The sequence below is a fragment of the Carassius auratus genome, chromosome 17, assembly GCF_003368295.1.
Source record: "Carassius auratus strain Wakin chromosome 17, ASM336829v1, whole genome shotgun sequence".
Taxonomy (NCBI): domain Eukaryota; kingdom Metazoa; phylum Chordata; class Actinopteri; order Cypriniformes; family Cyprinidae; genus Carassius; species Carassius auratus.
The window spans coordinates 1,564,615-1,589,514 of record NC_039259.1 but is presented as its reverse complement, the minus strand read 5'-3'; the positions used below and the strand labels follow the sequence as shown (position 1 = coordinate 1,589,514).

General features: G+C 40.0%; 2 protein-coding genes across 3 annotated transcripts; one reads left to right on the top strand and one right to left on the bottom strand.

Annotated features, from left to right (window-relative positions):
• Window positions 1-889: 889 nt before the first annotated feature.
• On the bottom strand, window positions 890-12,077 carry syncripl (synaptotagmin binding, cytoplasmic RNA interacting protein, like). Its single transcript, XM_026285254.1, has 12 exons — window positions 11,924-12,077; window positions 10,225-10,380; window positions 9,294-9,412; window positions 8,895-9,002; window positions 8,653-8,766; window positions 7,261-7,437; window positions 7,048-7,183; window positions 5,742-5,947; window positions 5,074-5,223; window positions 4,873-4,994; window positions 3,812-4,175; window positions 890-2,230 (listed from the first exon to the last, which is right to left on the bottom strand). The coding sequence occupies exons 2-12, from the start codon at window positions 10,367-10,369 to the stop codon at window positions 2,192-2,194; spliced, it is 1,680 nt and encodes a 559-aa protein (XP_026141039.1). The 5' UTR covers window positions 10,370-10,380; window positions 11,924-12,077; the 3' UTR covers window positions 890-2,191.
• On the top strand, window positions 11,554-20,372 carry acyp1 (acylphosphatase 1, erythrocyte (common) type). 2 transcript variants are annotated; one of them, XM_026285256.1, is made up of 3 exons: window positions 11,554-11,930; window positions 19,383-19,469; window positions 19,944-20,372. In XM_026285256.1, exons 2-3 carry the CDS (start codon window positions 19,389-19,391, stop codon window positions 20,157-20,159), a joined length of 297 nt encoding a protein of 98 aa, XP_026141041.1. In that variant the 5' UTR covers window positions 11,554-11,930; window positions 19,383-19,388; the 3' UTR covers window positions 20,160-20,372. The 2 variants fall into 2 exon arrangements, with proteins under 2 accessions (XP_026141041.1, XP_026141040.1); XM_026285255.1 differs by lacking the exon at window positions 11,554-11,930 and adding an exon at window positions 18,937-19,142.
• The last annotated feature ends 4,528 nt before the right edge of the window (window positions 20,373-24,900 follow it).

Genomic DNA, 24,900 nt, shown 5'->3' with positions numbered 1-24,900 from the left:
TTGCGTAGATTAAAGCTAGCTCAGGACTATTTTGAATATTATAACACTACAAAATGTTTTAAGAGAGTAAATGTTGTGAATAAAATAAATTTATCCAAAAATAATTTTGTTCCATATCCATATGGCTAATAACAGGAAATGAGGCATACTTCATTTAGCTCAATGGTGAATGTGAAGGTCTTGGTCATCTCATTTTGAGTGCCACATTTTTTTGTATTGTGCAAAAGTATTATCATTGTTTTATTTCTTAATATTTTAACTAATTGTAACAGCGGAATAAAAGAACAAAAACTACAGATCTATGAAATAATTACCAATTAATTGATTATTACATTGTGGCCAGTTCTCACTCATTTTTTAGAGTCTCGTGTAGGTACTTTATCATTTAACAAAATAATTATTTGCTGAAATTTGATTTGTTGATTTCCTTGATTTGTTTATTTTTCATGCCTTGGCTTGCACTTGCCCTCAAGACACGAATGAAATTTTCTGTGATGAACTGTTGAGGACTTGTGAGAGGTTTGTAGTTGTACTCTTTCTGGTAACCCTTATGAACTAAAAAGCAAATGCACTTATTATTACACAGTCAACAAGCGTCAGTCACAGATCTGTGAGTGAAATCTGTAAAAAATCCCTTTGCTAACAGAGATAAATAATAATGAAAACAGTACAAATAGCTAATTATTTCACAGACATTAAACATTTACTAGCAATTTATGAGTGGCAGATATTTCAAAGTAAACTTTGACAAGTTTATTTGTATTTTTTAATCAGCCTTGTTTCACACGGGCTTGTGGACAAGTTTCACTCAACACAAAATCCCACACCGCTTACACATACATGAAGCACTTGAAACGCCTTTCCAGACAAGATTACGACAGAGAACAGGTTTTAAGATAGAATTCAAAACCTTTATTACAAAAATAAGTTACACTCACCTCATTTTACAGTATAAAACAATTTATTTGCTGGAATGCAAAAACGTTGTTGGCCACCAACAATAGTTTAAAACTGCTCACACATCTGTTCAAAAGGTTGCAATGTTACAGCTTTATCGAGAGGGAGTTAACTGTGTACAAAACCGGTTGAATGGTTCGGTCACCTGCTTGCTATATACGGAATATAAACTGAAGCTGCAGTATCCCTTTTTCTACAAATACCAGTTCATCTCTCACCTGTGAACAAACACAAGCTCAGCAAGAGTTCATATTGATCCCTCGCTCACCTAAAGTCATGATTGATTATAAACCTACATAATTCAGTGATCTTCGGCTGGTGTTCACGAGAACTGCCCGGCGTTGGCAGAAAAAAGGACACTGCAGGGCTTAGCAAATGCAGCGGATGCATTTGTGATGTTTAAGCCAATACAAAAGTAACATTTTATTCCAAACTATCATACAATCATACACCCAGTAACTACATAATCTGAAGAAGCAAGGCAGCCAATTCAGTTGAAAGGAGGATAAAAGCAGGGCTTGTTCCAGCTCATCTGATGAGATTGATTTACATGCCCAGTTTTACTGTTTGCAGTGTCAGAGCAGCAGCCGATTGACTATATTACATTAAGAATCACTGCTGCCCATGTGCATATTTGATAAGAAACAAGCCCTGCTCCTATGCTTCGACGCGTCCCTATTTACAGTACAGGCAGGGTAGTTGAATCCTCTCTACTGAGGTAGTTAACCGACCCTTAAAAAGACAAGTTCTGAAAAGAACCACGTTCCTGGAATGCCTGACTTGTCCATGTGAGGCGGTTACACCAAAAACCCGCAGATGTTCTCCAGCCGAATCCAAGCGCTTTAGGTTAACATGGACATTCCGACAACATTGTAGTTAGCACAAAAATATACATCAGCGTCAAGCTCCTCTGAGCCACTTCAAACGCAGGAGGAAAAAAGAAAAAGAACAAAAGTGCAAAACACATCTGATGTGTGGGGATCCTTGAGAGTCTGAACTTCAGCTCCAGAGCGGGGCGAGAGGAGACTTTATAACCAGGGGGAAGTAGTGAACTGGTTTATTTAGAGGGGGCTCCGAATGGGGTCTCGACTCGAGAGCTTTAATGGTTTGTCAGGGGATGGCAGTATAGGAGATTTGCTTCAATACAGGCTGGAATATCATTGGATCTTTGAGTTTGCTTTAACCTTGTGAACACTGGTAGCATCCGGTGTAACCCCATACAACAAGTCAGTCTTCATACTACCTGGTCAGGACCAGCCTCGACCCCCTTTCCCTGGCAAAACAAAAAACACGCATGCTTTATTCACACGAACACAAGCGGCGGAGAAGCATCAGGTTCATGCAAGACCTTCACAACAAAAGCACAAGAGATGAAGGTTTTCAAAGAAACATGGAGACGTGGCTGACATTACTACGTGTGCTGAAGTCACAGGACTGGTTTAGCGGTTACTTTCACCTTTAAATCATTATGTGTGCAACAGACGGGTTTGAGATGCATTACGGTGAAGGCTGGGACACAGAATATTTACAAGTGACAATGATTTTGGCGATGAAAGTCCATCTTTAGACTAGTTTTATGATTAAGATGCATTAATACAGGGGTTTTAAAATCCTCTATTTTGAAGTTTACTAGCAAAAAACCATTAAAGTTCACAAATTTATTTCTGTGATTCATTTGAAATACTTTAAATCAGTAGATTTAAATGCATAATTCCTCAAAAGCGACATTTTTCATACAGTAAAATATTTGGACACTTAATGTTTACTGATTATTGGAGTGTTTTACCAGAAATTGGATGTTTTACAAGAAAATACTACTTTAGTCTTTCTTCTTATTGACATTTAATTCAATGTATAAATCCTTCCCAATAATTTTTTTCCCATTAATTATTTTACTGGCAAGTTTACTAAATGATTTAATATTCATCCTTGTGTCTGAGGTTATGTAGTAAATACATGCTAGGTTTCTTTAAACTATATTTTCACCGTTTTGCACTTGGAGATCTAATCTGCTAAAACAGTTGTTTTATTTAGGGACAGGGACATCGAAGCCATTTCAGAGCCAATTCTAGACCTGCACCCAAATGGTTTTTGCTTTTTTGACCAAACTGAAATTAAACTTCTCATTTAGAAAACCTGAAAACCAAAACTAAGCTTAAAAATCAAGCACTAAACATTTAACCACCAATACTCAAACTGACTTGTATCAACTGTACTCAAGTCTTTAACAATATAATAGTTTTTACTCCATTCTGTTGTTGAAACATTTAACCGGGCTAAAAGATGTCGGTTCATCAAAATGAAGGTTGATCAACTAATAATCTTTATTTTTAACGCTACAGTTTGTAAAAACAGCCATGTTTACCTTTTTTAGTCTATCCATGTTTTGAGCATGAAATACACACTGATACAGTCGAAACGGAGAAGTGCTTATTAAACGTCATTTCAGTCGATTATTTCTGCTCTCTAGAGTGCTTTTAGCCAATAATGAAAATTAATTTGGGTGCATCACCAGCAGATACTCCAATATAAAAGCTGAAACACAGCCGAGCACTTCTCCATGAACACACTTTGCAAATGCAGGAGTCGAAAATAAATCAGTGTACATAAGTGCCATGAATTTCCAGGAATGAAAGAGCAGAAAGTGCAAACCTTTGGTCCATTTCGTCCACAAGGTGCCTTGCATATGTAAGCAATATGAAAAGGAGGGGAGGGAAAACACAAACGCCAAAACATGTATTTTGATCACTATGTCCGTCGTCAAATTTGTCGTAAAATGAGTGCAGATCTAGTCTAGAGCGCGTCAAAACCTCCTGCCAGCACTCCAGGAGTGCTCCACCCACACATCACGTACCACTCGACATCTCTGCTGGAGGCCTCCTCTGGACCCCCGGCCCCCTCGGCTGGACCCCAGACCCCCGCGCGGAGAGAAACCGGCCCGTCCTCTGGGAGCGCTGGAGCTGCGGCCCCTGGACAGCGTGGGGCCCCGGACTCCTCTGTTTCCTCTTCCTCTGATGTGAGACTGGAAGTCATCGTAGCCGTAGTAGGGGTCGTCGTAACCCCCTCTGTAGTTGTGATAGTCATAGCCGTAGTAATCGTAATAATCTTCATAGCTGTAATAGTCGTGCGGATACGAATAGCCTCCTCGAGCGCCTCGTCCTCTTGCTCTCGTCGGGGGATGCATATGCGGCGGCCCGTAGTAATAATACTCATCATACCTGAAACAAACGCAGGAGTTTACAATCCACACACAACCAGTCAGGAGTCGGAGTGCATCTGAGAGACCTACAACATTTAAACACTGTATCGGACCCTGGACCACAAAACCAGTCATAAGGGATTCATACATCATCTGGAAGATTAATAAATCATCTCTCCATCATTGTGTGGTTTGTGAGGAGGACAATGTTTGTCTGAGATACAACTATTTGAAAATCTGCAATGTGAAAAAAATCTAAACATTGAGAAAATAGTCTTTAAAATTGTTCAAATGAAATCTTTAGCAATGCATATTACTAATCAAAAAATTAAGAGTTGATATATTTACAGTAGTAAATTTACTAAATATCTTCATGGAACATGATCTTTACTTAATATCCTAATGATTTTTGGCATAAAAGAAAATGTAGCAATCTATTTTTGGTTCATACAATGTATAGTTGGTTATTGCTTCAAATATACCCTTCAATATCTACATCAGTCTGCCCATGTGCCAGGGATTATCCCTCATATGTCATGCCACAGGGTGCCCACCCCTGGTATACAGCAGACTCTGACAAAAAATGAAAATATAAGTAACTGCATTAGTTACTATGAACTTTTGCTCAGTCTTTTAGTCATTTTTAGACCTTGAGAGCATCGTTGTGCTATATTTTGTCCTTGTGTGTTCGTGGGGAAGATCATAAATCGCCTTACATCTGAGTTTTAGCAGCTTGTCTCTGGGCCTTTCGCTCTTTCCTCTTCTGATCAGGCGGCTTTGCAAAGACTATTTCAATTTGTTCCCCTTCTAAATCCTTCCCGTGCATTTCAGCAAGAGCCTGCGGAAAAACACCGGTTAAAATCTGTGCATACATCACCAGCGACCTCTCAAATGATTGCAGAGGAAGAGATAACTACCTTCACAGCGCTATCTCTCTCTTCGAAGTGGATGAAGGCGTAGTCTTTAAGCTTTTTAACCCTTTCCAGTTTGCCAAACTGACAGAACGTCTTCTCCAGAAGCTCTTCTGTTACTGTGCTGGCCAGGTTTCTCACAAAGAGGACTTTGACCTGAACAACACATGCAAATTAATCATATCAGTGTAACCTTGACCATGTATAATTCAAGGCTCTGCCATCAAATCTCATTCAACACACAGGAAACCATTTAGCATTTTAAATGTTTCTATATTTAACATTGGCATAACAAACAAGCACAAACTACCTTCTAATATAAACTATCTCCCAATCTTGTGATGTGTTCAGTGTAAAGATTTAGTCATTCTCATTCTCAGTAATCAACCGTAAGTTGCTTGGCTGAAACGGTGTCATATATTGTATATATTAGTTTTTTGTATTTCTCATAATTAAGGAATGTACCGTATGTTACATTATGCAACCATGCGAGTGAACAAACCCACAGATAGAGACGACAGAAAACTGACGTGCTAAGTTCAGAATCATGTTTTTTTTTGTATCATAACCATATTTCCAAAAAAAACAAACCATGTATACTGAGATTGCTGTTATCATGGAAGTAAATACTCATGGCTATGTGTTGCATGTGTCATCTAGTGTTGCACACACACCTTAGCCATGACTTCAGGGTCGGGGTCTTCTATGGGATCGGCCCATTCGACCGTCACCACGTTGCCCCACACCTTGACTTTGCCGCTCATTAACCTGCGCCGCGCCTGGGCTGCTGTTTTATGATCCTCATACTCCAGGAAGCAGAAGCCGCGGTTCTTCTTCTTGTCGTCAGGCTGATGGTATAAGATGACGTCGTTCAAGCCCTCTGTTGAGATTGAGGACGGAAAATCATTTCAGGAAAACTCACGTTTGTTTCGACACAAATACAGCAAACACTTAACTCTTCAGTTTATCAAAAACTACAATAAAAATGGACAGATTCATTGCAGACATGCAGTTCTCTGGAGTATAGTTTCAGTGTTTAAATTCAGTGTTAGACCGACCAATGGTGCAGTTTCTCAGGAAATCACCAGGAATAATCTAATGCTTTGTAATTACTGGATGACAAGTGTAAAGCTTAAACACTACTGACAATTTTATATTTCCTTTGTTGTCAAATGAACTAAATACAAATAATGTACAAAGAAAAATAATAAATAAAATCTGGTATTTTTATGTGGTGATTTTAAAGCATTATGTATTTATCCATGTGTATTGTGTATTTTTATTAGTGCTATCAAACAATTAATCACATCTAAAATAAGTTTGTTTATATAATGTGTGTGTGTGCTGTGTATATTACGTATATATTTATAAATAAAATACAAGAATATAAATATATATGCATGTAAATATTTACTGTATTGTGTTTGTACTTCATATTTACACAATACATATACAGAGTACACACGTTATGTACACAAAAACTTATTTTGAATGCAATTAATCGCTTGACAACATTTTTATTTTTATATATTTTCTTAAAAATAGAGAAAACTAAAGCAGAAAACTAAAACAGAGACAGGTTGGTCCTGTGCATGTGCACAATATAAAGTGTGCTTTGTCTTTGCGCTAACAAAAACTCAATTTTTCCATGTTAACATTAATATTAACGCAAAATTATGAAGAACTTATGATCTAAACAACAAACCCTCATCAGAGAGCTCATGTTTTTATCATTACTGTATCAAATGACATCCTCCATACTAGAAAATAACAGACCCCTTCTGACCTATCTGAGAAAAAACATTTCTTTGCGAGACATTATTGCTAGAACCTTCCAGCGCAAATAGTGTGCATAAAAACCAGTTGTAAACCCCTGGCGTTAATTTTCATGTTGATGTGTAAAAGCAATGCATCAGTGCATCTCTAATGAACACACACACACACACGAGCATCTGAACCGTTAATAACACCAACACTAACCAGTAACTTTGGCAAACTCCTCCACGATCTGCTCCTTAGTCTTGCTCTTGGGGATGGACCCCACAAACAGACGATTGTTGGCAACAGAGATGCACACACCGATGTGTTTCCCGGGCCGGATTTCATTGTTGTTACACTGCAGCAAAGATTACAGTCAGCATCTCAAAGGCCACAGGTGGACAGAAGAAATAAAGCAAGCAGACGATGACTCACGAGTTTGACGGCTTGCTGCGCAGCCTCTTTAGTGCAGAAGGTGATGAAGGCGTATCCTCGGTTGAGTCCGCTGAGCGGATCCATCATCAGACGCAGATCCCAGATGGGGCCCGCTTTCTCAAACAGAGGGACCAGCTCATCTTCAAACAGATCTCTCGGGATCTTTCCCACAAAAATCTGAGCGTTTGAGGAAACCAGATCAGCCACGACATACAGAGTGAGGTCCCAAATAAACATGATACTGTCAGCCCACTCTTTCCTAGCAATCAGGCGTCTGTGACATTAACAACAACATACAGCTCACTACTCTCTGGGACTGTTGTGTTTCTGGTTTCACTATTATTAGTTGTCCTCATTACAGTGTAATTACACAATTACACATGTAATATTAATAACAACATGTACTTACTAGAGTTATGGGTAGGATTTGTTAGGAGTTGTAATTAACCCTAAGTACATGTAACATGCATTAAGGACACTGTAAGTGTTTCCTTGTTTTTGTAGTTGTTAACACTTTATGTGATAGTCTGCTTTAAGACATTCATAAGAGTAAGTAACTGTGCTACTATGTGTCAGCTAGCAGTCATTAGAGTATCAGACTGTCTGTTAATATCTGCTCACACTTTATTATGACGGGTCTACAACATACTGACTATGAGAAACTTTACTAGTATATGTCAACTTATTCTACTAACCCTAAACTTGACCTAACACAGTAGCAAAGATACTTGTAGTTAGTGTAATGTCTGAAGTGGAAAGTGTTTAAGGGCTAAATCTGTCACCTTGGATTGATTTCCTGTGGCGGTTTTTCCTTTTGAGTGGCATGTTTAACCTTATTTAAATGTGTGCATCATCTTTTGTGTGAACTTCTTAAGTTCAATCAACGGATTACAGTAATAAGACATTATCGGTGGTTACAACCAAATTAAATCAGAATCAATAAAACACAGATTTACACTAAAATTACAATTTCACAATTCTGAGATGTTTTTTTTTTTAAATAGTAAAATAGAAAAAGGATTTTTTGTAACACAAAACAGTTTCATCTTTATGAAAGCATCAGTGATTTGTGTAAAAATGCTCATTAATTAAGGAACTAAAAGATATCACAGTGTATACATTTGTAGGGTATATCTTTTAGGGACTGTGCGTGAGTCAACTACTACTTCAGCAATTAACTGACTAGTTAAAACACTACGTAAATTCATAGCCCTTTCCTGCTGTAGTCAATAACGAAATGCATTGTCAATGTGTTAACATGACACTGATATGATGCTGTATGCTTTAAGATGAAGCCAAGAGCAGCACTTTCATCACTCAGATGACGACACAATGCATTTAGACGGAATAAAACAGCCATCAGTCACACACACACACACACACAGGACTGACCTCTGTGCCCACGGTGGGCTGTACCCCAGCATGGCTCGACCCTGGGGGAGGACCGCCGTACTTGCGCTGCCCCGTCGTCACATCCAGTGTGTAGCCAGTTCTCTCCAGCAAAGCCTGTGAAGTAGAAAATAAAAACACTTGACCATCAGACAGCACCTGGGGCAATAGAAGAGAAAGCAGCAACACAAACAGCAGATAGACAGGAGGATATATCATTCAACTTCAGGAACTGAAAGACTTACGATGATCTTGGCCTCGTCTGGTCCTTTAGTGGAGTCTGAGACTTTGGTCCCCTGTTTCTCCCTCTGCCTGTACGTCTTCATCACCCCACAGAGGAAGGCACTTTTATTCTGTTCAAAACATGAGCAGCTGTATTCAGCAGCTAAAATAAACCCCAGGACTCGAAGAGAAGGACTGATCAAAGACCCGGGACTGAAGACTACTGCATCGTATATTGTGAACGTTAACAGCCGGAAACCAGATGCGTGTCTGTACATTAGATCCGTGCATTAGGCAAATCACATTTTTTGATTTTTTTACTTTGTGACAGATCTCAATTAAGTAAATTTTAGTCCAGCATTACCAGAGATTCTCAGCAGATTCGGTGCACGAGTGCATTAGCTGTGTCTCCTCAAACATACCTGAACGTGCGACAGGTCGCTGTCTTTGAACTGCAGGAGAACTTGCAGAGCGCCCTCTTCATTGAACTCCTTCAGAGCCTCAATCGCTCGATCGTCGAGATCACTGTGAGACACGAGTCCTGCACAAAAACACACCCGTAACACACTTCAGACTGTTAATACGTCCACCTTCACTGGATGATCAGACACGAGTTTACAATCCCAGTAGAGCAGAGCACTGCCTGCAGCGTTCATCATCGCTCTGCATGTGCTTCCTCTGACGCCTGACAAGCAGAACTCAGGATAGACGTCTCATTTAGTGTTCAGCAAACTGAATACATCCAAACAGGTTTGGAAATAACTGTGGCTGAGTAACTGACAGAATTTACATTTTTGGGTGAGCTCTCTCTTTAACAGTTAGACAGCCCAAAATACTGATGTGTTTTCATCCATTTCAACCATTCAGACCTCAAAAATTCTTCATATATATGCAAAAGCTATCCTTAGTTTTTGGACATGTGTATACATCTGTATTGTTATTGGTCACAGAATTAGTGCCCAACTTAATGTTAAATAAAGTAACCAATTGAACAAAAAAAGGTCTGCTGACGCTCAAACTGAATATGGTGCTAGCAATGCCAAGCTCATGGGTTCGATTCTGAGGGGAAAATATATGCAAATGTGTAAATGTGAAATATTCATGTGCCAAAAACAAACTGCTCTGCAAAACCCAAGGATCTTGATTGGCACTGATGGTTCTAGAGCACATTTAACATCATAGAACCTTCCAATCCCATAAGAGGGTCTTATGGTGGAAAAACATTCCACTTTACAAAAGGTCCTTTGGGGAACCAAAAATGACTCTTCCCTCTCAGTTTCAAGCATGACTGTAAATCCCATTCTGGAAGCTTTACTGCAACACGCAATCATTCAGAGAAGTGTACGGTCTCACCTGCTATGTAAATCTCATCTAGTTTGACTGCCACTTTTCTAGGTAATCCGGCGTCTAGAAGCGTCTGGAAGTGCTCTGAATGAGTAACTGCTGGAGACTCCACTGGTTCATCCGTACCATTGCCATTGATGTGCTCCGTGGCCATGTCTCCGGGACCTGTGCAGATGTAAGGGGCCAAATTAATCCAAAACTGGGTCAAAGTGGAGCGATCTGGAGCCTGCCGGCTGTCTTTACCACAGAAGTGATCCAGAAACAGATTTAATGATTACAAACAGTATTCGTCTACTCTATTATTATAATGCAATATGCATACAGTTTTCATTAGAATACAGGAACGACATTCACAGAAATAGTATTTTATTATACAGCTTGGATTTTTACTTCACAGCCATTCTTAGGTATCAGATGAGAAAGACTGAATTAAACATCCTGAAACAAAACAATTTGCAACCATCAGGACTTCAAAACAACGGTGCATGATCAAACATGACATATGTTGTTTATTAAAGAACACTAACATGATTTTTACTGGGGAACCCATTGGGCGGGTTTTTTTTTTTTTGCAAAGAAAGCAAGTAGATACAATAGAAAAAGAATAGAGAAAGCTAGTGCTAGAGCTTTTAAATATAAAACTAATCAAAAAAGGAAATAAGAAACTTAGAAAGTACTTATTATTAATAGGGCAAATTAGTGAAGCATTTATTTACATCAACAATATACTTTGGTTTGATGTAACGGTTACCTCAATCATACAGAAACCATATATTGAGTAATTTTATTGTTCAGCACTCACGTCTGATCGAAATGAATTATGTTAATAATGATGGCCTTTACGCCATATTTATACTATCAGACTAATATTATCTAATAGAGTATTTGTACAATCGTGACTGTATAAAGACACTAGCATCGTGTGCTACATCTGTTAGCGCATTTCATCATTCAGACCTCCACGTGTTCCACCGGAGGATAGTTCCCGCGTCACGAGCACGAGCACGCGCAGAGCCTGCCTGTCAACAGACAAAACGGCCATTTCTGTCTGAGAACCTGTGATTTACAAACGCCCGACGCGTTTGCGATCAATAACTTCATTAAATAACGTGATCGTAGCCGTTTATTTCCATAACGTGTGACAGATTTAACCATGTTATTCCTCGACAAATGTTTTCACTCCGCTTCCAACAGCAGCCAGTGTGTATTAAATGACTTGTTCTCAGGCTGTGTCTCTTTGTTGTGTCAGAAGCTGATGACTAGGGCTCACTCACTAGGCCACAAAACACGAGTTACTGGACACTCCGCCTCAGAGAAGACTTACACTACAACCGGACATCTGCTTGACAAACAACACACGAACACTTCAGTCTTGGTTGGCTGTGTTAAGTGTGTTTGTCTGACAGCGCGTGTGTGTGTGTTGGGGAGGAGGGCGAGCTCGTGTCTGACCCGCCAGCACACACACACACACACACATCATCATGACTTCGCCACACTAACGTTACTCCAGCAGTATACGGGCACGGAGAGATAACAACAGTCCGTGAATCACGCCTAAATGTGTGAGAGTGTGTGATCTGAGGTGATGTGAGCCGCGCGCACGCGCCGCCACTGAAGCCGGTCTCTCGAACGACAGCCAAAGAAGCGTCACTTCACCGCGAATACAACCGACTCCGCGCGCCGGAAATCTCAGAGAACGTGCTCATACCTGTCAGGTAATATCTTGGATTATGTTGGGATAAATCCAGAGGGAAATGTACTGAAAGAGAATAAAGTGGCCAGATCCCGCCGTGTCTGCTCTCTCACTCTTTTCAATGGGTCTGGTGCAAAATGGCGGACAAACTCATGCCGCGGGAGATCTTTTTTTCCCGCTTCCGGTTGCACGGGGTTTCCAAGGGGCAAGGAACTCGACCGGAAGTTGAAGTCGGGTGGGGGCTGCCATCTTTTAGCAGAACTTCACTTGCGTTAGCATTCCCATTGACTCCCATTCATTTTGGCGTCACTTTGACAGCGAATAACTTTACATCTGAGGCGTTTAAAGACTCTGTTTGTCCATTATTTATTTCTAAAGATACACGACAATGTATAAAGGGCTCCATTACCTTCTATGTTACATTATGGCCCCTTATAAACAGTTTTTGTAAAAAATAGGCTAACGATTGCGTCATAACCACTCGGCTCTCTGTCGCATTACCGTACAGACAGGAGGAGAAGCTCGCAGGCAATTAACTTAATATGGCGTACTGGCGTTACATTTTAAAATACTATACAAAATAATTAATCAGAATACTTACTCCTGCTCACTCACGACAAAGAACTCCCCGCTCAAGCTCGCCGTCTCTGCAAGATTAACGATGGCAGTTTGCACACACAGCTACTCGAAGATTTACATCTGGCAGACAGGTTGCTGACGTCGTCAAGCTTCGTTTGAGTCTGCGCGTCAGAAACGGAAGTGCTAAAAAACGCTAAAACTGGGCTTCATTTGTCTCAATTGAGTTCCAATGGGGTCGCTGTGTCCATTTCTTTTACTGTCTATGGGGGTTTCTCGCGCAGCCATTAGAGGAGGACACACGTCACACCGAGCGTGTGCGGAATGTGTACTGAATACTGCAAAGACTGTGTTGTATACAACCTAGTACTTTTAAAAAATAAGGTTTAATAAAAATAAGGTGAGTCCCAAATCGCGTATTAATGCACTATTAATATATACTAGGTTTGTAGCATAAATAGTACAAAGTGTTCACGCTGAAAATTCCCAAAAGAAAAAGAAAACGCGTAGCATTTCAAAGTATTCTGTAAAAAGTAATAAAGTAACACATTACTTTTTAATTTAGAAGGAAATATCCGAGTTACTTAAAAAACTATTTACTTTGTGTTCACGTTTTGACTGACAGCTCTCGTGTTGCCAGGTTGAGAGAAATCGGGAGTGAGTTTCCTCAATTAATAAAAATAGTCAAATGCGATCTCAGAATACTATACAAACCCCATTTAATTAAATATGTTCAGTAAGACAAATATAATTTATGTATTTAATCCCATTTTATTAACCAGTGTATTTGCTTCTGTTCTTACCTTCGATGATACACTTCAACCGTACTGATAAAAAAAAATTATACGTTTGTGTTTCAGCTGTTATTTCTGAATATTGTTTAACTTTCTTCTCCTGCGTCATCTTCATGTAATATATTGCGCTTATTTTTAATTAAGTGAATGAGTCATTTTATTTATATAACACTATACTTGTATTATACAACGATAGAACATACAAAACGATCACTACATAAATCAATAAAAGAACACACAAATTTTATCGACACTTCATTTTTAAAGATAGTCAATTAGTTGTATATTTCCTTTAATAGATTACGTTTTCTTAAAAACATTTGCAATCGGTTCAATGTTTTTGCATGTAAGCTCGCACGTGTTGTCCAGCAGATGCCGCCAGATGAGGAAGATTAAACGAAACAACTGGTTAAACTGATTCAGAGCCTCGAATAGCTTCGTTTTAAACACAAAAACCTTAGTGTACTTCCGGCTAAACCCTAATTCATGTTCTACCCAGGGTTGCAAGGTCTGCATAACAAAACCATTAAACCCATAAACCCTATACATATTTACAGTCACTGTCAAGCATTGCACAGTTCTATCAGAAGTCCAGAAGTTTTTCTATTCTTCTTTGAGAAACAGGCTATGAGCGCTCATTAAAGTCCCAGAACAAGCAGTGTCATACTTGAACATATTTGTTTTTAATTATCTGTTGTAAGCTTGCTTGTATCTGTAACAATTTGAGAACAAAGAAAATCAGCTAATTTATATTAATTTTAGTGCAATGTGAATATCAAATCACACAATGAATATTTCTTGTTTGAAATGTCATAACAGCACTATTTCACTGAGAGGTTTCATTATGTGAAGTAACTGCTCTGATGTCTAAGCACAGAGTGCTGTTATTAACAAAGTCTGTTGTGTAACCTCATCATATTTAGTAGTACCATGGCTGAATAACTCGACTAATGATTTAAAAGAGAACACATAATTATGTGATTCATTACCTTTGTCCAGCAAGCAACACTTCAGTGTCTGTTTACCAGAAACATGTCTTTACTGATGTCTTGTGTTACATCATTACACGTGTCGATGGCGACCAGTGAGTTATACAACCTTGGATGATAAATACATTAACACAAATACTAATTAACAAACATCACAACAATGTATTATGAACACACGTGTATTAAATGTATTACATGTATTTAAAAATATACTCTTTTTCCTCCTCCTCCTCCACCTCCTCCTCTTCCTCTACTTCCTCTTCCTCATCATCCTCCTCTTCCTCTAACTCCTCCTTTTCCCCTCCTCCTATATATATATATATATATATATATATATATATTATTATTATTATTATTATTATTATGTTGAGCATACCTATTATATTTGGTCCATCAGGCTTTTATGGAATAATATGAAGCAAAAACAGCTCAATTTTATTTAGAGACTCAAAATTAGAAATAATATACAATTTAGTGCAAATGCTGAGATTTATGATGATTGAATTCTTTTGCTTGTGTGGCAATGCTGTTGTCGGGAATTTAACCCAGCGCCAACTATGGCAAGAAATATAGACTACGCCACCCCGGAAACTGGCCGGGGACCTACCGGTATACAAATGTATCACCAGCACACAGATACGTGGTGGCTGAGACAGATATCAGACACAGTACACAGAATTCAACAATTTATTCAAAATCACTAATTTATATATACACACAATTTATTATTTTAATAAGCACTAAAAAAAGGGATAGGCATGGATCTTAAAAATATGAAAGACAAACAATTTTCCGATTTCAGAACTGGGGGACTCAAGTTACTTATCCAATGAACACAGCAAACACTTGTGCTCTAACCACACAGCATCACCCACGTTGTGAACACCGCAAACCTACAGCCGCACCACCACCACACACGACACTGGCTAGGACTGGTACCCCAATTCTGAAGGGAAAGGAAACAGAACATCATAAGAGACAAAATACCCACATTCATACACAGTCACATATGCACATCAGGTTATTATTTGTCAGAAACACTTATCACTCGCTGCCTGACGGAAACAAGGACACCAGGTCACTGGCAATCCTCACTCACTGGTACTCACAGACTGTGGGCAACACAACAGGTTGTGACATGTCACAGTATGCATACAAACAAAATAAAATAAAATACAATCTTAAGTAAAGCAATTCAAAAGAAACTAGTCTGACAGAGAAACGGCAGTTAAACACAATGGTTGCGTCAAACACTTAATGATTCGTCTGTAATTACCCCCCACAAAGTTAAAGTCAAATTAGTTTGAGGGCGATGAGTCACTTCAGGCCGGGAACGCTAGCGGTTCCGGTTGTCACGGTAACCCCCCAGTGCGCTACAATTAAGTCGGTCAATTTGATCAAAGTATGCAGTACCACAACATTCACCGTCCAGTAAATGGCAGAAGAGTAGTTGAAAGAATTAGCAGGCACAATGAAGGACAGTCCACCCCGCCCAGAAGCTCTCCGGGGCCGAGACTGAAACGCGTGCAAATACTCTCAAATAGACCACAAAAGCCTGCTGCAACACCTCCTGGACCCCCGTGTCACTAAAAACACAAAACGTGTTAAATGCAAAATTTGCCGCCTCAGGATCCCCAGCAAACACCTACATGTACACCTATATGAGACATACACATGTGACATACCTGCAGATAATAACTCACACCGACCCGCGCACTCACTGGCGTACGAGTTCGAGGTTTGTAGAGAGAGAAGTTTATCCGCATCCTCAGCCACACTGCTGGACATAAACACGGCGCACACAAGATGACGTCATATCCGTGACCCCCAAATGACATGCTACCTGGATGTCAATCACATCCCCTTTTATACAGGTGGAATGTACCACTTTCCCAAAAAAATGGTTGATCATATCACTACAATCCACCCCCCCATTAGTCATCGTAGTCCCAACGATGAACAACTCTGCTAATCCCAAGGTCTAAACCAGGCCACCACGGAGTTAGCACCCACGGTGGACGTGACAGAGATTTGATTAGCCTCACTCCCTACAGCTCGTGGTAAGCGGTAGAGGTTTGAATGCTGGCCTGCCCCTACACGTCCAGTTCGTCTTGGGGCCCGTCCAGATATATTGGACATCCCCAAAGCAACGGATACGGGCTCTGGATGTAAACTTGCACTACTCTCCCCTACCCCTACTGCAGGCCTGATAGCCAAACTCTCGTCTCCAGAGGCAGGAGTTAATCGCCCTTCGGAAGGAGCTCTACTCACCTCTGCACCCCTCTCACTTACTGGTGGCGCTTCCACCACATACGCTACATCGCCATCCTCCAATTCATGCTCCATTTCATCCTCCATCATCAAGGGTGCTGATCGTTCAGACTGATCCCCCAGAGATTCCGTCAGAGTCGGACTGCCACAAACACAGGGTTTTAAAGAGGTACGATGAACATGGCGGAGCTTACCAAGGTCATGTACAGGTGCTACCGTATACACGGACCCACCCCCCCGGGGTGCCCGAACTACCTGATATTTTATCGAGCTCCATAAATCCTGGATTTTATGTCGTCCCAAGAATCCATGCTCTCGCAGATAGACCAATTGGCCCTCCGCCAAAGGCTGCTCTCTAACCCTTTGATCAAACTTGGCCTTACGATTTAGAGCTGCTGCTTGCAGCCGCTCTCGGGCACCCTCAAAGGCCACTTGGAGACGAGCCTGATGCTCTTCCACCCAATGGTGGATTCTACCAGACACTGGCTCTTGCACTCGGCCAAGCAAGAAATCCACCGGCAGTCTCGGCTCCTGCCCAAACATCAAAAAGTAAGGGGTTTCACCCGTGGACTGGTGGGGAGTTGTATTATAGCAGAATATCACCTGGGACAAACAAGAAGCCCAGTCCCTCTTTCTCCCAGTGGGCAACGTCCGCAATAAATTGTGCAAAGTCCGGTTAAACCGTTCGCACTGGCCATTACCGGCTGGATGGTATGCCGTGGTGCGAGACTTACCCACCTGATAGAGGCTACATAACTGCTGAATGAGATGGGATTCGAAGTTCCGGCCCTGATCAGAATGGATCCGCCCCGGAACTCCAAACTTATAAAACCACTCTTCCACCAAAACACGGGCCACGGTTTCTGCTCGTTGATCACGAGTAGGTATTGCCAATGTGAATTTACTAAAAACATCCGTCATAACCAGCACATTTTCGTGCCCAGAATGGGAAGGCTCCAAGACTGTGAAGTCAAGGGCCACGATCTCGTTTGGACGGGAGGACAGTAGATGTGCCATGTAACTCCGAGCAACTGGTGCAGCCTCCTTGGCTTGCTGACACCGCTCACATCGCTGTACCCAATGTGCTACATCGGCCGACATCCCTGGCCAATAGCAACGTTGTCGCACCAACTCCAGGGTTCGTTCAATGCCTTGATGCCCATGACACTGATGTAATTGGGTCAGTACCTCAGTCTGTAACACAGCAGGCAGCACTAGCTGTAGCACCTCTTCACCGCCATCGGGACGGCAAACCCGTCGATATAACAGGCCGTCCTGTTCCTCCAGACGGTCCCACTGTTTAATCAGCAGCAAAAGCAGCTTGACCAGCTTACTCAAATTATAACCCGAAGCCAAAGTACCCAGTTACGTGGTCATTCGCCACGTCCCACTTCTTTTATACAGGTGGAATGTACCACTTTCCCAAAAAAATGGTTGATCATATCACTACACTTGTAATGTAAATCACTGAGATCTTTCTAACAGTGCAGCAGATACTGACATAAAGTGCTCTATATATCAGTGATCTCTCTCTATCTGCAGTAATGTGTATCAGTAAGATGAGACGTAGATGATCCGCACATATAACACAGTGATGGAGAGCTGAAGAAATCAAGGCTCCTCAGAAGATGTGAGATGTTCTGGAGGCTTGTGAAGATCATTCCTCCGCTGAGGAACAGTGAAAGTAAAGCTTCTGGAAACAAACGCTCCTCAAAAGATCCTGAGGATCAGATTTGAGACTGTAAAGCTGTAAAAGTAAAGTACTTTTCGTGATTCGAACCCATGCGAATTTTACCAAGGCAAAACTGCTAAAAAACGTATATTGCTAAAAAACGTATATTTTAATCCCGGGAAGCAATTTTTATGGGGGAACCTCCCGGAAGCGCGATTGGGCTAGTTTTGGACCAGTTTTAAGAAGCAACTGGGCAGGATTTGTTGTGAAAACCTGGCATCCCTGACGTGCTGGGGATATACTTCTAATTACAGGAGCGTCTTTACTGATAAGATGTGCATGAAAATCGCATTCGATTTTTTGCACAGCCCTAACAGGATATTGAGTGAAAACTAGCATTTGACCGACCGACCCCACCACCCCCCCCCCCCTCCCCTAAATGTATTGTTATTAATCAAAGGGGTAACTTAAAGTATGTTGACATCTTTCTGTTTAAAGTTTTACCTTGACTAGTGTAAGCCCTATTAACCGTCTTGGCACATTTTCCTAAGCACCTGGATATGAGACTATAGATGGTTTAATATCTATTTATCTTCATACTCACCTTTCTTTAGGTTTCTGTGAATGTAATCAGATGAATCGTCTCTGGTTTTATGAACTCGGTGACCTATTATGTGTCCAGTAGCGCGGAAGAGTTACTCGTTACTTAGAAACAAGACAACTCAAACTTCCCGGCCAGTTGCGTCAGACGTCACGCCGTTACCCGGATGCCTGACGCACGGAGACGATGACGCCGCTGCGCATGTGCCGCTGCACAAACACAAAACAGTCGCTACTTCACATGTGAAATAAACTGCATTTCCAACGCCAATAAAGTCGATTTGACGCGGATTTCCGAAACCAGAAAGCTTTTTCTTATCGTCCATCCACCGGTACGTCACACAGTCTGCATCTCTTAGTAAACCTGGACATGTGTGTCAAACATGTTCACCGTTTCCAGTGAGATCCATTGCATTTCCATGGAAATAACATCTTTAAAAGCCATGTCAAATGCTGTAGGGAATAAAAGTGGTTGTAGTTTCTAGCAGCTAGTATCCAGAGATTGCAAAGCAGTAGTGAATGAGACGGGTGAGATGATGATGTGATGATGATGAAGGTCCTCCCTGTTTCAGGTGGTCATGTCCTCAGAAGAGCTGCTGTCTGTAGATTATGAGGTGTTTGGGAGGGTGCAGGGTGTGTTCTTCCGGAAATACACACAGGTAATGAACTCATGTCGTGTGTGTAGGGGCTAGTTGTCACATGATTTCTACATTACAGGTGATTCTGTCTCAAACATGATAACACACACACACACACACACACACTCTCTCTCTCTCTCTCTCTCTCTCTCTCTCTCTCTCTCTCTCTCTCTCACTCATACACTCCCAAAAAAGTTTTGTTTTGTTTTATTGGTTTTAGTTTATTGCTGTTAAACTCAGATCAAATTCATATTATGGACATAAACGTCCAACTAAAGATATACTCATCTTGACTTCACCTGCTTTTATTCTGTTCATGTGTTTGTCAAAATCTGGATTTTGTTCTGTCCTTGATACTGTTTCTTTTTTATTCAGTTTTAATGATAAGGTCTGACCTTTTGTTAATTTTGTATTTTTTGTACATGATGTAAATCGGTTCCTTCTAGAGTTTGCAGTGCTGTGTTGATGAGTCCGTCTGGTGTGTGTGTGTTTCAGTCCGAGGGCAAGCGGCTGGGTCTGGTCGGCTGGGTGCAGAACACTGATGTTGGGACGGTTCGAGGTCAGCTGCAGGGTCCGGTCTCTAAAGTCCAGCAGATGCAGCAGTGGCTGCAGACCAGCGGCAGTCCTCAGTCACGAATCGCTAAAGCAGAGTTCACCAACGAGCGGCCCATCAACAAACTAGACTTTAAGGATTTCAGAGTTGCTCGTTAATGACAGAACAACTCAGTTAGTATTTATTAACATATACTACTTATTTATTTTCCTTCAGTTACTCATACAGATGAGGAAAAAGCATGTACTGAAGTACATCTCTCTTTTTTTTTTTCAAAATATCTCTTTATTGACGTTATATAACATCTATACATGAAAACACCTTCCTGATGTAACAAATAATATACAATATAAACTCATTGTCTGTGCTCACTCCTGTTTCTTAAATGTAGTTCTGTTTTATCATGGATTAGCTTTCTTTCACACATTATATATATATATATATATATATATATATATATATATATATATATATATATATATATATATATATATACAGTCAGGTCCATAAATATTGGGACATCGACACAATTCTAATCTTTTTGGCTCTATACACCACCACGATGGATTTGAAATGAAACGAACAAGATTTGCTTTAACTGCAGACTTTCAGCTTTAATTTGAGGGTATTTACATCCAAATCAGGTGAACGGTGTAGGAATTACAACAGTTTGTATATGTACATCCCACTTTTTAAGGGACCAAAAGTAATGGGACAGATTAACAATCATAAATCAAACTTTCACTATTTAATACTTGGTTGCAAATCCTTTGCAGTAAATTACAGCCTGATGTCTGGAACGCATAGACATCACCAGACACTGGGTTTCATCCCTGGTGATGCTCTGCCTGGCCTCTACTGCAACGGTCTTCAGTTCCTGCTTGTTCTTGGGGCATTTTCCCTTCAGTTTTGTCTTCAGCAAGTGAAATGCATGCTCAATCCGATTCAGGTCAGGTGATTGACTTGGCCATTGCATAACATTCCACTTAAAAATCTCTTTGGTTGCACCAGTGTCTGGTGATGTCTAATTGATCTCCAGACTTCAGGCTGTAATTGACTGCAAAGGATTTGCAACCAAGTATTAAAAAATGAAAGTTTGATTTATGATTGTTAATCTGTCCCATTACTTTTGGTCCATTAAAAAGTGGGAGGCACATATACAAACTGTTGTAATTCCTACACCGTTCACCTGATTTGGATGTAAATACCCTCAAATTAAAGCTGAAAGTCTGCAGTTAAAGCACATCTTGTTCGTTTCATTTCAAATCCATCGTGGTGGTGTATAGAGCCAAAAAGATTAGAATTGTGTCGATGTCCCAATATTTATGGACCTGACTATATATATATATATATATATATATATATATATATATATAATATATTAGTAGTTTAACACCAGCAAAAGATTAATGTATAAAAAAGCAGAGGTGGGTTTAAGTGTCCTTGAAAAAAAAGATAAACATTTTTCAGATGTTTTAAACTAGATTATTTTCAGGTGTTGTCTGCACAGTGATAATGGTAATTATTAATTATTTACATTATTTCTATTAAAGTTCTATAACATTTAAGGGTTGTGGTTAGGAAAGCTTAATCCTTTTGAGTATATATATATTTTTTTTTTTTAATGTACAATCACACAAAATGTCATGCTCAAATGTATACATTAATGGGATGACCTACAGCCAAAACAAACAAGTAATTAAAAGCTACTAACAATAATAAAAAAAAAAAAGAAAGTACAAACCTGATTCCAAAAAGTTGGGACACTGTGCAAATTGTGAGTAAAAAAGGAATGGAATAATTTACAAATCTCATAAACGTATATTTTATTCACAATAGAATATAGATAACATACCTAATGTTGAAAGTGAGACATTTTGAAATGTCATGCCAAATATTGGCTCATTTTAGATTTAATGAGAGCTACACATTCCAAAAAAGTTGGGACAGGTAGCAATAAGAGGCCGGAAAAGTTAAATGTACATATAAGAAACAGCTGGAGGACCAATTTGCATCTTATTAGGTCAACTGGGAACATGATTGGGTATAAAGCAATCCTCTCAGAGTGTCAGTGTCTCTCAGAAGTCAAGATGGGCAGAGGATCACCAATTCCCCCAATGCTGCGGTGAAAAATAGTGGAGAAATATCAGAAAGGAGTTTCTCAGAGAAAAAATACAATGAGTTTGAAGTTATCATCATCTACAGTGCATAATATCATCCAAAGATTCAGAGAATCTGGAACAATCTCTGTGTGTAAGGGTCAAGGCTGGAAAACCATACTGGATGCCCATGATCTTCTGCTTTTAAACAGCACTGCATCACATACAGGAATGATACTGTAATGGTAATCACAACATGGGCTCAGGAATACTTCCAGAAAACCCTGTTATCAGTGGTGACTGTCAGTTTATGTACATATGACGGAAATGTACAGAAAAATCTATTAAAGACGTAATTAAACATACTATAAACATTATTAACAGCAATTATTATATGATGCAATCAAACTTAAAGAAAATGTAGTAGTTCTGTATGATGTTAACAAAAGACCTACTGTAATAGCTGCAAATGACAGGGCTGAAAATGAACTTTATTTTATAAAATGATGGCATACAGTGATTTGTTTTTTACTTTCACACTCACTTGCCCGTGATTTATCATTAGAGCTCACTGGATTTTGTTGCATTGCCAACATCTGCTGATGTACAGTATATTGGAAAATCACCTATATGGAAAATAGCTGTCAGTGTGAAAAATCCTTTAAACAGAAGAGATACTGCAGCTTTTATCACTTTATCAGATCCTTCCTGGTTAGTGGACAATGTTATACAGGTGCTGCAAATCATGACTGGGAGAACACATCTGCCCTGCTTTTGTTTATCAAGATTCACGTTCCTTACTTTATGGCAAATTCTTATTACATTTAAGAGTTTTTAAGAAAGACAACAGGAGATGCACTTGGTATGGATTTGACCAGAAACAATGGTTTTCAGTAAAAACATCTTTTTTTTTTTTTTTTACAAACATTGATTAAATGTTAACTGCTGGACTGGAGTGCTGTAGATTATTGTGATGTTTTTATCAGCTGTTTGGACTCTCATTCTGACGGCACCCATTCAGTGAAGAGCACCATTGATGAGACACTGATGCAGTGCTACAAACCCTTCAGCCAAATTTCATTTTTGGATGAACCATTCGTTTAAAAGCATTGGTGTTTAGTGTTGGATTGTGGTTCCATGTAGGCAGCTACAATAAAACCATGTGTTTATGTAAAAGTTGTGTGCATATTTCAGCAGTATAGCATTGTTTAGAAATAAGCAGCCACTGCATCAACAAATCTAGGCTCATCATTCGAGGACTGGATCTTTGCAGGCCTATTTCCCATCATGAGGAAATTACATTTAGATTCATCATGATGTCCATAAAACATGCATCTGCATAATTCTTTGCTCTTATGTTTCATGTGTACATCGAGCAGCGTGTCTGGTACTCTCCCAGAACCAGGACTCCAGAATGAATGGCTGTATTGTGAAAGAGCCAAACATTCCAGGAAATGAGTGTTCCCCGCCCCCTGGTCTCCTTCCAAAGCCTAGACGGGACCTTACTTTCTGCAGGAGCTTTATTAAGTCCCAGACACCCATATGGATGCCTGCACCAACTATGAGTCCAGATCCATTTGATGATGCAGGCTAAAGCTTGTGTTCTGTAAGGGATTCATATTCATCACTTGTCATTATTAGTGAGCTCAGCCATCTGTAAAAGAAGTAGTCAGATGTTCACAAAAGACATGATGACAATATATTTTCATTGGTAGGTGTCTAGGTGGAGGTATAAACTTGGGGGGCCTGACCTGCCATTGATATAAAGACAACTTTTATAAACCATGTTTACAACCCTGTTTTGTAAGCCCTTTATAATAGCTACTGAGTATTTATTTTAGTTTATACTGTGTGTGTGTGTGTGTGCATAGATAAAATAACCATGTGTTATATTCTTATAAACCTTTCTTCAAATTACACTTTGATAAACCTATAATAATAATTATAATAATGATGATAATGTGGTATTTCACAGCTGTCGGGACGTTTTCGCGGGAAACTGCACCCTTTGTGCACCCGTGCTAAAGTCACAGAGAAAAGAAACTCCCTGTTAGTGAGTAATTTGAGATAAATTGGCCATGGATCATTCAAAACGGCAAACCTCGGATGAATCAGCTGTTGTAAAAACAAAGAAACCATTATTTTTCGTCGTTCTGCTCTGATAAGATGCCCTGTATCCTGAACCACATCTTCCGCGCTGGGAAGAGCCGAAGCACAACCAACCAACCAGTGTCCCTCCGCGGGAACCATGCAGTTCAGTGTTTAACCGCTAGAGGGCCACTGCTGCGGCGCCCGGGCTCGGTGCAGGGATCAAGGGTCTCACCTCAGCACTGCTATCGAAGGTGGAGAGATGCGACTGAAATGATCCGCACGTATAACACAGAGCTGAAGAAATCAAGGCTCCTCAGAAGATGTGAGATGTTCTGGAGGCTTGTGAAGATCATTCCTCCGTTGAGGAACAGTGAAAGTTAAGCTTCTGGAAACAAACGCTCCTCAAAAGATCCTGAGGATCAGATTTGAGACTCTAAAACATGATTGATGGAGAATCAAGTAAAGCTGAGCTGCTTCAGTCCAGTAAGTGTTCATTTGGAAATATAACTACTACAAGTATTTATTATAGACCTCACCTTATGCATTTGGAAGCATTTGCTTTTTGGATAGTTTTAGGTCTGATATTTATTTTAACCCCAAAAGAATAACCGAAACAAGAATATTTTCACATTCTAAAGGTTTTAGTAATGATATTCCTGGCTCCAGCTGAGACTTGGCCTATAACACAGAGTTTAATTAAGAGTGCCTT